The sequence below is a fragment of the Cyprinodon variegatus genome, unplaced genomic scaffold, assembly GCF_000732505.1.
Source record: "Cyprinodon variegatus isolate N-32 unplaced genomic scaffold, C_variegatus-1.0 Scaffold1346, whole genome shotgun sequence".
NCBI classification, from domain to species: domain Eukaryota; kingdom Metazoa; phylum Chordata; class Actinopteri; order Cyprinodontiformes; family Cyprinodontidae; genus Cyprinodon; species Cyprinodon variegatus.
This window is the reverse complement of record NW_015151799.1, coordinates 161,146-176,826: the sequence shown is the minus strand read 5'-3', so window position 1 is coordinate 176,826 and position 15,681 is coordinate 161,146. Positions and strand designations below refer to the sequence as shown.

At 38.3% G+C, this 15,681-nt stretch overlaps 1 protein-coding gene across 2 annotated transcripts; it reads right to left on the bottom strand.

The window, feature by feature from the left end:
- Positions 1-307: 307 nt before the first annotated feature.
- Positions 308-15,260, bottom strand: LOC107102939 (E3 ubiquitin-protein ligase ARIH2-like). Of its 2 annotated transcripts, none has more exons than XM_015402409.1 (15): positions 15,119-15,260; positions 12,351-12,879; positions 8,726-8,793; positions 8,223-8,295; positions 6,871-7,012; positions 4,423-4,544; positions 3,994-4,103; positions 3,703-3,820; positions 3,487-3,537; positions 3,324-3,345; positions 3,096-3,247; positions 2,408-2,551; positions 1,999-2,067; positions 1,643-1,768; positions 308-846 (listed from the first exon to the last, which is right to left on the bottom strand). In XM_015402409.1, exons 2-15 carry the CDS (start codon positions 12,612-12,614, stop codon positions 775-777), a joined length of 1,533 nt encoding a protein of 510 aa, XP_015257895.1. In that variant the 5' UTR covers positions 12,615-12,879; positions 15,119-15,260; the 3' UTR covers positions 308-774. The 2 variants fall into 2 exon arrangements, with proteins under 2 accessions (XP_015257895.1, XP_015257896.1); XM_015402410.1 differs by having other exon boundaries at positions 15,003-15,199.
- Between the last annotated feature and the right edge of the window lie 421 nt (positions 15,261-15,681).

The window sequence follows — 15,681 nt, the reverse complement described above, 5'->3', positions numbered from 1 at the left end:
CTATTGGACTTAAATATCACTACTTTTAGATTTGGTTTGAGAACAGTCTATATAAAAAAAAAAAAAAGAAAACAACAAAAAGAAAAAAACAACCAAACAAAAAACTCAAATTGAGTGAGGCTAAATAATGTCTTTGGGAGCTCTTTTAGAATTTAAATCAGGACGTGGCAAAATCGCCATTTTTAAAATGTTTCAATCAAGGGATTAACACAGGTGTTAGACCTAAAAAGTGGCTGTATATCCCCAAAATACAGATCCAGTGGCTGCATTGTTGCCTTAAAGAAAACAAAAAAAAAAAGGTGATTACTCCACCACCTATTCCTCCGCGACACAACAGTACAGGCTGCTCCTTTTAAGCAATAATCCCACCATCAAAGGAAAACTATTCAGGTAGATTCTGATCTCCAGCAGGCAACACAATCCCTGTAGTTGCTTGGTCATAGCGATTTTACTCTATTTATCGACACAAAACCTCACAAAATGACCCACAAGATCAGATCTGATGAGTTGAAACGAGTGTAACCACAACAGATGTTGTGTCAAATATATCAAACAGCTGGGGAAGAAAGGAGGGGGGGTCCATACATGACTGACATTCTGTGACCCTGCAGCATTCTGGGTGTAAGAGGAGAGAAAGACAGAGCTGAGGAAGCAAATGATAAGGGTGAGGGAAGCAGGGTAAGTATGACTGCAACAACAGATGATCCTGGTAGGAAGCAAAGGTAGGAAAAAAAGGAGGGAGGATGCTGGTGCTTTGCAGTCGCGATTTGAGCTTCAGGTGTCGTGGAAATCCTTCAGCAGCGTGCGTCGCCTCTGCTCAGCAATGTGCATCTGATTCTCCAAATCCTGCAAAATAAATACAAGATGCTAAAAAACCCACAGTCCTAAACCACTGAAAAAGATGCATATGGAAATAAAGTTATGCATTTTATTGCCTTTTTTCCCCCCACTCATTAAGAGGAACACACCCATGACATTTTTCACATTAGAGAAAAAATTGAGGAAGAAAAAGTTTTGAGTCTTTTCCTCTTGGAGATCATTCCCCAAATGTCAATTTCATTAACTTTTATTTACTCTAAAAATAAATATTTTCTCTCAAAACATTTTCTTCAGTGCAGTTTTGCTTGAATTTAATAAAAAAAAACAAAGAAAATTAGTACCTTTATTAAACAATAAATGATAATAAATCAGCATAATTAAAAAAAATTCTAATACTATTAAAATCCAGAATAAATGATAGATCATTGAAATCCATTTAGAGAAAACATTTGCTTTAAGAGTGGATTTTTCAGTGGGCTTTTCACAAAAACCTCTCTAATGTGAAAAAATTCAAGGTTAAAACACCAAACTATAAATTAGGTGGAAATATTTTATTCACTATAAAAAGACCGTGGTCACTCTTAGATATAACATTTAAATTCAAACACTCATCAATGGCAGATCAAATCATGTTTAATTTACACCCACGTCCTACTAAAGAGTGTTGGTTTGATCAAGAGATCCCAATTCAGGACAATTATTATTTTTAAGGAGGATCAGAAAACTGATGCCATCTACACCTGGATGTCTACCATCTTATAGAAAGGATAATCCTGTTCTATAATATACGCCTCCCCTCTAAGAAGTTATTTTGCACTCTTACCCCTCTATCACTGGCGCTGAGCTCGCATTCTCCTCCTACCACTCCTCTCTCATAGCTGTCAGCCCGCTCCACCTTCCATGAAAGGTTTTCTATCTCTGCTTCCAGCTGGGCCTGCTGGTATTCAAACTGGAAGACAGAACAAGATGTCATTTAAACAGAAACGGTCTGTTTCCCACGAATAACAAGCTTTAATAAGTTAGTATTTGAGAGTTAAAACTAAAACCAGCTTCAAGGAGGCCAGAGGTAGAAAAAAGTGACAGTGATGGCAAGAAAGAAAAAATTTAATAGCTTCAGTTTGAATGAATCCTTCAAGAATCTGGACGATTCGGGGAGCACTTCATTATTTTGTCTCTCACCAGTTTCTTGCGCGGTCCAGACTCCATGTAATAGGCATAAGGGTAGGTGTACTGCAGTGTGTAGCGACACTGGAAACAAAGGACAACTCACTTTAGTGACACTACATAGAACGAGGGGAAGTATTTTAGATTACAGTCTTTCAAAATGAGCCAACTCAGCTAAATCAGCTTTGTGAGATCAACTTTAGCACTTCAACTGGAAAACGAAAACAAATATAAGAGAAAGTTTCACAGCCCAATTACAACACCATCTCTCCTGCTAATCGATCAAAGCTGCCATCTAACATGCATTTATTATTGCTAAGTCACAAGTGGGGAGGATATAAAAGTAGAAAAGGACAAAGGAAAGAAGAATTATGCAGTGTTTAGACAATAAGAACACAGATCAAGTCTGGAAATGGATCTGTACCTTAGCCAGTAGCTTTGCAGCATTATGCAGGTACTGCCAGTCAATCCAAGTTCCCAGATTGTTCATTACCCTCTCCTGGATTTTCTCCTGGATCCTCTGGTACGTCTGAGCCTCTAACTGCAGGGACTTGTTATGATTCTCCCACTTGTAGGTAAAAAAATAAAACAAAGATGAATGAAATACATCAAAAACAAGACGACTCTCTCTAAACCAATGGGTAAAAACTGAACAATAGATAAGGTCCTCAAAGCTTTTCAACTTTTTTCCATTAAGGGTTCAATTCTGGGCACGTTAACATGTTCATGTCTATCTTAAACTTTAAGATAAAAAGTAGAAGGAATGCTTGGGATGATTGCTATAAAGTGCTTTACTGAAATTGCTTGAAAGATCAAATAGAAAGGAGTGCATCTAGAGCAGTTTGATGGTAGATTATCCTTTTTCTCCATGTGGCTGGTCTAAATTGCGACAAAATGCTCTAAGTAATAAAAATCGAGAGAATTTTACAGTTGGGTGCCAACTGGTCAGCTCTAGCAATCCCCAGCTCTGACGTCAGTGTAGTCAAACCTTTTCTCACAGCAACTGTTGAATTGCTAATTGACTTGAATCTTTGATGCCAATCATTATAAATACGTCTGCTGTCTCTTCTACAACTTTAAAGAATAGAAAAGAAAGAAGGAAAGCACCTCACCCTCTCAAAATAGAAGAGGTATTTCTTGAGCGCCTCTCTGGCCTGAGCTTGTTGGCTCTGGTTGACTATATCAGGGTTTTCTTTGTATCGGCTGCACTCATAGTATTCACTGCCATGAGTCTTCCAGTCTCCAAGACACATCCAGCAGAAGTCTATGAGCAGAAAAAAAGCATTAATGGACTCTAGAATATACATCTATGATGCAATACGATTAATAGACAGACTTACCGTGTTTGCACTTGGAGCATTGCTGAAACAAAAGGAGGAGAAATTAATACACCAAAAAGCAGCAGCTGAACTTTAATTATACTTTGTTCAGGACGGCTGTTAGCTTAGGACATGAGATGGAGTCAGAAACATATTTCGTAGTACTTTGTCGGATTTCACTCACCATGTGATTACACCCTCCATTCTTTTCGATGCAGATATTGCACTTTGGACACTGGGGAAAAATAAATAAACGGATTATTATCTCAAACCTTGTCGGATAATCACAGTGGTAACATTATATAGAAAGACATTGGCCATCTTTTCCAGTACACAGTATGCATCTGGTGCATGAAAATAAAAAGCAGTCAGAAAGTGGCTTCGTGTGCAGCGATCGTACATCTTTAGTGTGTGCGCTGATGTAGTTTGCAGTCTCTGAGTCATCGGCACATTTAGTCAGCCATTTACGAATTGTTGCGCAGTCTGTGGGCGCGTGGTACATCTGGCGGCATTTGAAGCTGGAAGACAGAAAAAAAAAAGTTGCATTTTAGCTGAAATTTAGAAATGTCACAGAAAAACATTGATGGATTTTTTTGTTTTTTTTTTTTCCGTACAAATTAGATGATTGACTAATTTGTACTAAAATCTTCCGTTAAAGCTTGGTATTCAAACAAGTCTCCGTGTTTCGTACCAGAAGACTTCACTGCAGCAGCTGCACTGCACTCTGCGCGCCCTGGGCTCCTGCACCTTGATGACAATGGGACAGTCTGCACCCGGACATAACTGCAACTGGAAGTGACTCTGTGGAACAAGAACATAAGGAATGTTATTTGAACATACTAACAATTTCTGTGGTTAAGCCAAGTCTACAGTAACTATTTCTGGGGGAATGTGCTTAATATTTACATCAATTGTTGATCTAATTGTTGTTGGCATAAAATAGACAGTGAATTATCAAAGAGTGAGAGAACCAGTCATTCTAACATTTCAAATAAGAAGCCATCATTTGTATAAATCTGTAGACAAACTGAGTAAGATGTTAATACATCTATTGCAATTCCGATTTGATAAAGCATCAAGCAAGCAGATTCAGCACACAGACAAACAGATAATCACACACCTCGACATAGTCTCTGAAGAGGTAGCGTCTGTATTTATCCTTTAGCTCCTCTCCTGGCAGCAGTGGGAGGACAAAGTCTTCTGGCATCTGCAGCGAACAGTCCTGAGCCATACATGAGATACCTGTAAACACAAACATTTTTATTAAAAGACTCAAAGCTTTTTAAAGCTAAAATTTGAAAGTATAACCGATAGCTGAGGTAAAAGGCAACAGATCAAAGCAAAGTACTCAAATGACTTCTTTATTCTAAATCACATCCGAATCCCACAAACCCTTTTAATGGGATTTTTTAGTTCATGGACACACAGTGGTGTCTAGTGAGGCATCTTTTTAAAGTATTGTTTAAAAATATAATTTCTAATTTAATCTGTAACCTCTTTATAAAATCCACTTTGCAAATTAAGAAGATGGTAAGAAGTACAACTGTGTACATCCTCTTATGACTCTAAATACAGCTGTTCTGGGAGGATTTAGGGAAGCTGGTCAGAGTTCATAAGAAAATGGAGCTAAACTGATGGAAATCCTGAAATAAAACTTCCAAAGGAAAAAAAAAGCTTTTTAAATGAATGCTAGACTGCTTCTGATCAAAGCATATTATTGTCCTCACCTGACCAGACAGACTGATTTACACAGGGCTTAAGTCAGCCTGGTAAGCCTCAAAACTCTCCTGTCTAAAACAGAGCAGACCAATCACAGCGCGGAAGGCGGCCCATAAAACAACAGAGCTTTCCTATAACAATAACAGCAAAGACTGCAACAGAGAAATGTTTTAATAATGCCCCTTATTAAGTCCAAAAAAGAGCTGTTTATCTCTTAAGTTTCACCAACTTGCTGCATTAAAAAAAAAAATAAAAAAAAAAATACAATTTTGCGTCATATCCGATTGGTTCTAAACTGTTTCTGCTGATTGTTGGTCTTCCCTGTGAAATAAGGCTCTACCCGCCCCTTTTCAGACCGATATGCTATCAATGGCACATGTCATTATGTCTAGGCTAGGCTGGAATATAACAGAACAGAATATCCCTTTATTGTCCCAAAATGTGGAAATTCTGGTGTTTACGGCAGCAAAAAGATTATAGGAAAAAAAATGGTCACACAAATGTGGACCTTAGAAAAATGTATAAGAATAACATAATAGTGAAAAGTTAAAAGATAAATAAAATATTGTACTGTTAAGTGTTTTAACAATACAAAAATGTGCACCTGGAGAATAAATAACCAATATCCAGCTATGGACATTTTTACAGTAATGGATATTTGAAAATAGCAGCAACATCAGAGATGTGCAAAATGACAGCAGCATGTTAGAACAGTAGCTTGAATAGAATAATAAAATCTGCTCCTAATTCCCAAGGAGAATCTTTTAAAAGACTTAAAAATTATCCGCAACAGATGGTTTCTAATTTGACTGACATCATTAGATGTTGGCTGTGGAAGGAAAAAACAATCTGATTTGTAGAGGTAACTGCAGGACAAGGTGGTTCTATAAACTATTAAGATTGGGCTGACAGATAAAAAAAAGAAAAGAAAAAAAGTCATATTTTAAGAAATTCCCTCCTTCACCCATCAATGTGCTACTTTTAGCTGTTTCATTGCATATAATCTTCAAAACACTCATTAAAATTTCACATAATATCACAAAATATAAAAGACAGGTTCATGTTTATGAACACTACTTAAAGCCTGGTGTAAAGCAAAGATAATCAGCTCTAAGATAAACTAAAAAAAGCACCAACTAGGTAAATCTGCACCAGGGGGCAGTGATTGGACATAATGCTGTAGAGAAGCTGCAACTTAATGGTTTGTTATTTAGTAAACGTGATAAGCAACCCTGGAAGATCCCTACTGTTTTGCTTGGTTTAAAAAAAACAACCTGGTTTTTACCTTTAGCATGGACTGGGGTTGATGGTCATTTAAAATCTGTCCTTGTTGCAGCCAAAACAGACAATCGTCTGGCTTAGACCAATGTGTTATTCTATATTTATCAGGGAGGTCATAAAAAGAAGAATGTTTGATACAAATAGGCTTTAACTTCAGGAAAACAACAGTGTGTGTGTGCATTACTAAAGTGTACGCAGTTTACCACAGAGAACATTGCACAACTTTAAACCCATCTATGTGCACGCCTACACACTCATTTGCTGACAAGCACTTTCACACGCTGATTTTCATCAGGCTGCTGCAACAGCACGCTTGCCTTGTAAAGTTAAATCCAGATGGTTCTCAACAAATCTCCACTAAAAGCTAAAATATTTTTTATATATTTTACTTGACCACGTATGAAGAAACCTATATTAAAAAGAAAACTGCAGAAATGCATATGACGAGCAGAGCATTTGGACAGTGTCTGTATACTCAGAGAGACATAACCTTTAACCCAAAACACAAACAGAATGACTCAGCCCAACAATACAAGCAGGATGACAGGAGAGATACGCTCTCACTCACCCACTCCCATGCCATCTTTGACGAGTACGGTGCAGTGCTGCTCCCAGCATGCTTTACAGAAGGAGTGCTGACAAGGCAGGGCCAGCAGGGAGTCCCTCCGTACGACCTGTAGACACACACCACACTGGAGGGACTGAGGGGCCTGAAACACAGAATAAAAGGTAAACACATGCAGTCCTGGTAGAGGTCTTCTAATACTTATCTTAATATATGCTAATATTTCATAAAAGCTGATTAGGGTGGATTTCATCAATCTGTTCTGATCGGCCTTCCTGTTATTGGTTGTAAATGCTGCTCTCTCAACTACAGACAAGTTTTCCAATACCATATAATCCCTGTGCTTCTTTAAGTCCCTCATTGATTCTGAAAACCCTTTAAGCCGGGCATACACTGTGCGTTATTTTCAATCATTGCACGCAGCTACTGCTTAAACTATACGACAAAGCCACAGGGTTTAAAAGTACATAGGTCACGATGCATGGTCTCACACTGTGCAGCCTGACACTCTGATGCGATCTTACGACGGCCGATAGAATTTTAAACATGTTCTATCTTCTCTTGACCTTACAATTCCTGATCGGGAGGTGGTCATGTGAGGCTGATCGCCCTTCGCTACCCCTTGTAAACTACACAACACAGGACACACGATGAGGCTGAAACACGACCTGAACTCAAAAAACTCTCGCACGACTGGAGAATCAGCCCGAAAAGCGGGGGGAAAAAAATCGTACAGTGTTTAAAACTCATGTTAGAGTTGCCTTATAGCAGTAAAGGTTTACTAATACCATTTGGATTTGTTTATGCTTGACACCTCCGTGGGATTTTGACAGCTTCACGGCCAAATAACATAACTTAGGCATCCAAGAGCGTCTGCGCAACCCAAATTTGCTGCACATCTAGGATTATATCAGCAGGTTTGTATACAACTCTTAGAAATAAATTACTGTCATTTTTGGATGATAGGAGGTATTGAATGCTGGAAAGAACTTTCTTTGTACTTCTACATGTAGTGTGGTGTTGTAATCCTACTGTCTGTGCTCTACACTCCCCCCTAGAGTCTAACAGAATATAAGGTACATCGGGGAAAAGCAGCAACAAGTATAGATGCCATAAAAACAGTTTTAACTGCATGCCTTGTGTCTGATTTTCATGCAGAAAGTTGATGAGTCAAACAAAAACCAAGCTTAACTTCTACTAACAGTAATAATAATGATACATCTAGCACCTGAAAAGACCAATCAAAAAAAAAAAAATGCAAAAAGTATATTCTTTCCATAAATTATACACATAACTAGACAAAAAAAAAAGTGCAACAGCGAGACAACAGCTAAAAAGAAAGAAGTCATACTCACAGTGGCTATTCTGCATGTGCTGCTGGGCTGGACCAGAGCGTCTGACAAAAGCTGAGAAGAATTGGACTTACAACTGTATCAAAAACAGACAGAGAAAGGATAAAAAGGAAAATCAAAGAGAAGAAATAATATAATTTAAACAGAACGCTGCTCTCACAAACTAGTTTATGCTATTGCATAGCTTTAAAGGACTAATGTGTGAAAAGCTTTCTGCACTACAAAGTTTCTTTCAGCTGGAAAAATATTTAATTTTTATCACTTCAAAGGTCACAAATGCTAAAAACAGTGAACGCCATTAAATATAAATCATAATACAAAATAAAAGGCTTGAAAAGTCATGAAATAAAATATAGCAACCAGGATAATTAGAAACAAATTATAAGAAGAAAATCTGAGTGACTCAGGATACATGAGAGATAAATCACCAACAGAAGGAGGTATGAAAGAAAGGCAATTCAGTCTGGAATGAGAAGTTAGTTAAAATAAATGAATAAAAGACATACGCGTCCAGTATTTGTGCAACCTGCCACTGGAAATGCACTAGGATCAGTTTTGCTACCGATGGTGAAACCTGCAAGAAAAACAAAAAAACAAATTATGGTTTTAATTAGGACGGAAACAATTAATTGGATTTATCAACTTTTTTTAGTAATCGATTAGTCTGCAACTGGAGTATAGAGATTGCAAAATATGCCTTCAGTTGAAAGCAACACAAACTGAACAGTAATTATACCAAAATTATATAAAGAAAAAGAAGTATATCTCATTAATTTTTTATAATTTTTATAAATTTTTTTATTTTTCGGTGTAACAATAAACATATACCGAACCGAACACTGTGACCACGAAAACCGTGAACCGAAACGAACCGTGGATTTTGTGAACCGTTCCACCCCTATTATAATATTATATATATATATATATATATATATATCTATCTCAACTTCTAGGACACCCTAACATTTGACAGACTTGCATTAGAAGGAAACGACCCCCGAACACACCGCAAAGACAAACTCCAGCATGCAACCTGTGTTTGTGTGAGAGAACAAAGCTCTGCAATGCAGAATGGAACATGAGTCAATAGATTCACCAACAGTAAACATGCTGTGTTTATGTTGTTACTGAGAGAAGCAGTCTTGGGGTTAGCCATTTTGAGGTATGAGAAAACCGATTCTAAATAAATTCAGAGAAAGAAAATAAAGGTGAGCAGCTGTCTAAAAACAAAACTACTTTCTAGCACATCTGGAGGATCGTCTAGGACTGGGTTTTTTAACCCTGGTCCTCAAGGCACACTGCCCTGCATGTCTTGGATGTTTCCAGACTGTCACACACCTGATATCAATTGATAGCAAATTAACACATTTTTTTGGAACTCCAGTTATTGGAATCAGGTGTGTTGAAGCAGGTAAACATCTAAAACATGCAGGGTAGTGTGCCTTGAGGACCAGAGTTGGAAAACACTGGTCTAGGAGTCAGACTGCGATGGAGCAAACCTTTGAACCCCTGTCACACCTTGCCGATTTAATGCTGGTTTATGCTCAGAAACTAGGTCGTCTGCATTATGTGTCATGGTGGACACAAATGTGCTCCCACCCCTTCTGCAGACACTATGGTGCACCTCTCCAAAATTGTAGGTGACCACAGACAGTGCCGCAGACAGGAGGCCTCTGATTGGTCAAATCTACCTCCGCTCTACACTATGCATATTTCCTGTTTGGTACCTTACTGGCTTGTTTTGTTTGTATGACCGCCATTGTGGAAAACGACTGGTGAAGATGGACAAGCTAGAAGAGCGAGATACGTGGGAACGCTGGGACCCTTTTTCCACCTGGATCCCCGCTCTATTTCGCCCTCATGTCCCTTCCTCGGTGCCTCGGCCGTATCTAGACCCACAGCTAGTTCATGATTCTCCCTCTTGCGATGTGGCATGGAATAACATAGCACAGACCACGCTTCAATATTGGGCTTAAATCAAAAATATCTGCGACAAGCTCACTGGGACAAACTGCTGCAGGAGTGTAACCAGCCCTTCAGCCAGCATGTGCCGGACATACGGAAAATCTGGGGAAAAACGCTGGGATACGTTGAATAAGTTATGGTTCAGTTTTGTACAAGTTATGAGCACGCTGCCACACGTCGACATAAGGCAACTACGTTGAGAAATTTTGAGCATCAAATGTTCCAGATGACAGCTCGACGCCTTTCTAACTTACAGCTACTGTTTAATGGCGTATCTGCAGCATTTTAGTATAAGGGTGATGACAGGAGAAAAAATGTTTGTTCTCCTCCAGACGTCATCCCCATCATAGGGTGAGCGTGAAGGCGTGTGTGATGGATACTTCCTGCATTCACGCCCACGGCCAACAAACTTCCTAGCAGACATGGCGCTGAATCTGCTGTGACTGCAAAACCTTTTTTTCTTTTCCTTCTCGTTCATTTATTTATTCTTTTTTTTTTTGCTGGGTGGTAAACAACAGCTAGGTTAATACCGCGATCAAAGACATCTTTTAAAGCAGGCTGGGCGCCTCCAGGCGCATTGCACCCCCCCTCTGGACACTGGCTTGTGACATTTCATGGGTATTATGCTGCTGTGCGTTATGCATAAGTTAGGCTGTTGTTGGACATAAGTTCTGGACTCTTTATGAATACGCTATGCATACGCCCAAAATTGAAAAAATACATAGAAAGCTCTTCGTACCCCAGCGTTTCAGGAGATTCTGGGACATCAGGCATACGCTGTCTAAATTGGCAAGGTTTCACAGGGGCTTTAAATTGTTAACAGTCAGGTTGTAGAAAGTACAGCAGCGTTGCTCTTTCATCCCATAAAGCTTTCAGTTTTGGTCTGTTGTGGAAAATACAGCTTTACAAATCTTTTAAGAACTTAAACTTGAAGGTTCTACATTTTCTAGGAAGTGCACATGGAGTCTGTTGTTTTAGTGACCCAGTAAACAGCTAAAGAGAGTTTTTAAATGTCAGCAGAGCGATTTAAGCTCTACCACAACAAATAATCGGCCCTTTCTGATCCAGCAGTGCAATAATTTGCAGGTTTGATGGAGGGGGGTCTTTAAGATTAACCCAGATTTGTTGAGAGGCCGGGTTATATGCTATACATTACTTTTTTTTTTTTTGCAGTAAAGCAAATTATTTAAACAGAAGTGGAGATAAAAGAAAAATTCAACAAATTCAACACTTTGAATCTGGATACGGCTTAACTGTTTAAAGGAGAAGTCCGGTCATATTCAGAATTAAAACTTCTGAAAGTACTTTAAAAATGAAATTATTAAATACTGTTCAATTAATGTTAAGCGTTTTTAGCTAAGAGTAATTTTAATTTGAATGTGCTTTATCGGAGACATCCATGTTGGTCTACTGCCACTACTACCGATTTGTGACGTCACAGTGTGGTATCGGCTGTTAAGGAAGTCTTCGAAATTTTGAATTCATATTATTAGTTTTTTCTCTGGCCAGAAGTTTGATGGCAAATCCCCCTTCATCAAGTTGGCAATCCAACCCATCTGTGGTGGATCATGAATTGAAATTAATTGTTTAGTAGTTCCCATTGATTTTCCTTGTAAAGCGGGGAGAATAGTGCTCGGCTTACCGCACCGTGACATCACTGCTGGAAGATGTCAGGAGTGAGTTGTTACTATATTTGGGTAAAAATGGCCGATCCTGGACTCAGTTATCGCAACGAAAGTTATTGCTTTTATTCTTATACTGATTATCACTAAATTCATTAAATCACAGAAAAAATATTAGTTTTAGGTGTAAACAATGATCCATTGATCATTCCTTGCTGACCAGACTTCTCCTTTAAAGGCTCTGGAGATTTTGCAGAGGTTAGTTCTTGCTGTGTTAAGAGCCAGCAGGTGAGAATGCTACATTTCTACAGGTTGGTAAAATAAATGAAGGTTGAGGCGTTGAATTATCCATCTTCCTGCCATCCCAGCAGCTAATGACCATTTATTTTAACATGAAAGACTAGATAAACATAATTTAATGAGGGTTTGCTTTACAAAAACTTTTTATTTTTTAGAATTTCTGCACAATCTCTGAAAAAAAATATCTTTGGGGATTTTTTTTTTTTTTTTTTACAATGATGTAGTTAACTGAGCCTGAACTCACCTTCAGAGCAGCAGCAACAGTGTTCACTTCCTCTATCAACACACGCTGGCTCTCTTTGTACGTCAAACAGGTGAACTGGTACTCCTCCGGGTCGAAAGAATCAGCGCCCTGTTGCTCAACGTCATTTGCCACCCCATCATAATAGCCTGCGATATCTCCCTGATCATCTTCCTCTCCTCCGTCATCATCCTCCTCTTCCTCAGAGTTAACCCCAAAGTCTTCCTCATTGCTGTCCGACGCCTGGCTGTTCATGTCCACAGACATTCAGTCGATTGTGCCAATCACCCGGACAGGTAGACAAGTCGCCTACCTGTCGGATTGAAGATGTCCAGTTATGGCTTGAATGGTACGACCGAAACTACCCCCCACCTTTTTTCTTCTTGCCTTTCCACTTTGGTCGCCGTGTGGAGAGAAGCTCCACCCCCCTCCTGTCTGACTGAGGCGCGATGGAGCGCACTCAGCAGCAGCGGAAGAAGCAGAAGAAGTCGCACTCTCCGTCACTCATTTGGAAAACAGCTTCCAGCACAATCTGAAGAGGGTGGAAAGGGAAAAGTTAGAGGAGGGGTAAGAAGAGTAAATTTGAAAAGTGGAAAAGGTTGCATCCCTTCTCATTATGAGGCTTATTAACATACAAACATCTTACTAAACAATATCACATAAGACAATGATATATATTGCATATTTCATATTGCATATTAACACGCCCACACTTAATACATTTTTTTAAACAGATAAAAAAAATCAGAAGTTGGAGAAAAACGTGAAAATATTTCTTTTGAAAAGCTTCTATATGCAGAAGTAAAACAAAAATACTCTGCTTATTCTGAATCAGTATAATTCAAGAACAGCACTTAATTATCTTACAGATACCTCATTAAAACATTCAGACTCTGATTAGGGCAGGTCATGAGCGCAGCAAGTCAACCCAGTCCCGAAACACCAAAATTAGCTCCAGACAGTCACTTTACCGCTATCAAACTAAACACTACTCTAACTTCTTCTTTTTTGAAATTCTGTGTAAGGTGTGTGAGATATAAAGGGATGCACAGCTATTTTAAAAGTTCCTCTTTTAGAAAAGTCCTAAAATTGTTTTGAAACGTCTGCAGATATAGAAGACATGCAAGCATGGATAAATATGTGGAAAAGAAATCTCAGACTCAGAGAAAGGTTTTCCTCATACTTAATATTTAATCCTTTTTAAAATAGTCACGTCAAACAAAGGGAGTCCTGAACTGCATGAAAAAACATGTCGTAAACCTGTTTTTGCTAAAATCCCAGGGGTCATTGAATTTCTGTCTCTGAGTCTCTCTCATATAAAATGCACTGCAGTTGGTCTTAATTATAACTATTACTTTAATTTGTAAATCTGAATTATTCGGAAAACACAGTGCACTGACAATAAAAGTTTTATAGCTGTCAAATAACTAAACCCTCTTATTTAAGAGCCCAATGCTTGCACCAGTGCAGGTTTTACTAGTGAAAGGTTATTTACATAGTTTATAATTTAAATCATTTTTTCCTATAATCAGACCTGCAAGATTTGTGCACCGCTGCTCCAAGACTTCTAACAGCCTGAAATAGATGATACGAAACAGAGCAGAGAGTCTTTAAAGTTTATTCAATTTATTTTTTCATTTCAATATGCACTAACAATAAAATACAACTACATATTTAAATCCAAACTTGTTTTTTTTTGTCTTTTTACATTGCTGGGGCAAAGACTCTTCACAATCTTTTATCTTTGTTTCCCTGAGATTAATCATGTGTTTTTCAGTGGGAATAAACCATTGACCTCAGACATACATGTGAGCTTTTAAAGAGATTATTTAAATTGAGAAACACCAATGGCCTCACCAACATCAGATGCACTTGAGCTAGCAGCTTGTTTTGGACCCAATTTATCAGGAATATAATTTTTTTTTTTTAAACAACAAAACTAAAATAAAATACATGTTCTATTGACTATCCATTATTATTATTAATTATTTGAAGAATGCTTCAGTGAACAGTAAAAGAAAGCTCAGTTGAAATATCTTAGTTCGTAAAAAAAAAAAAAAAAAACCGTTAACGAGGTCAATTGGCAACGAAGTTGAGATATGACTTTGCAGATATTAATCTGGCGAGGAAAGAAGTGGGAAAGCAGCCAGTGGGTCCCGGTGCCCGTCCAGCCAAGGACTAGTGTTCACATTCCGTCCGATCCGAGTTAAAAATAGTCAGCAAAGTGGGTGACACACATCCCGCTGGGCTAATGTAACACAGCGACTCAGAACAGGTTAGATAACAGCTTTTACTCAACTCTATTGGTGGGCTCGGAACGGAAACGTAAAGTGTAAAAACCGATTAAAACATTTAATAAATAAAAAAAGGATAGAGGTTGGTATTTTCAGTCCCATATCGGGTATGAAGTTAAAAGCCCTGAGTGGCTGCCTGGCTGTTAGCAGGGTTAGCTTCAAGGTTAGCATGCTGTAGTTCTGTTCAGCAGTTTCAAGCTGTGCCAAAACCCCAAAACACGACGAGTTACACAAAAGAGGAAACATAACAGGAAGCGTGCGAAAGTTTACAATAATTTTAATTTAAGATGTTAACAAAAAAAAAAATGGAAGAAGAAGTAGCAAGCTCTCCTTCTCATTCCCCTCACCCTCCGCCTCTCACCTACTCTACTCCGGGGACTGAGATGTAAACAAGGCCCGGTGCAGCTCCGGAGTAAACACATCCATTTAAACAGTCGCGGTGTTTGTTTCCAAAGCAAAAATCCAGGCGATAGTTACCTCTCAGAGCAGAGCTGGCTCGGCCTGCTGGGACAGCAGACAGCTGGTTTTGTGTGGGGAAATCCTATAGAGCGATTTTCACTCTTTAGCTTGGCTCCAAGGCGGAAGAAGGATGGTTGCAGAGGTGCTTATCAATTACGTCACTTCCGCCTTTGCTCCCCCCTGTAGGATCTCCTCATTTTATTCTAATCCAATAAAAACAAAGAAGCCTAAAGCCTAAACTTTAATTCCTAAAACTCGAGAAGAAATAAACATAGAGGATTTCAGTCCAGTAATAAGCAACAAATAAACAAATAAAAAGTGAGAAAGAAAGAGAAAAACAGACATATATTGCCATCTCTGAATTAGATTCATGATAACAAATCAGAGAGACACGTTAGATTAAAAATATTGATCAAAGTGTCTTTTTTAAAAATGTGTTATTAATTTAATAAATTAATTCCATAGTTATAATAAAAAAAATAATCCAAAAAATATTTGGAATATTATATAAGGCAAATTATACATAAATCTTTCAATAACTTTTTATAGCATTCCTTGTTTCTGTGATATAGTACATAATG

What these genes read in the sequence shown, in the direction of transcription:
- LOC107102939 (XM_015402409.1), bottom strand. Translation starts at nt 12,614, where the DNA reads ATGTCTGTGGACATGAACAGCCAGGCGTCGGACAGCAATGAGGAAGAC. An exon ending in TGCTGCAGTGAAGTCTTCTG is followed by an intron (nt 3,821 to 3,993) that starts GTACGAAACACG and finishes TCTGTCTTCCAG; the next exon opens with CTTCAAATGCCGCCAGATGT. An exon ending in TCAGCGCACACACTAAAGAT is followed by an intron (nt 3,538 to 3,702) that starts GTACGATCGCTG and finishes ATTTTTCCCCAG; the next exon opens with TGTCCAAAGTGCAATATCTG.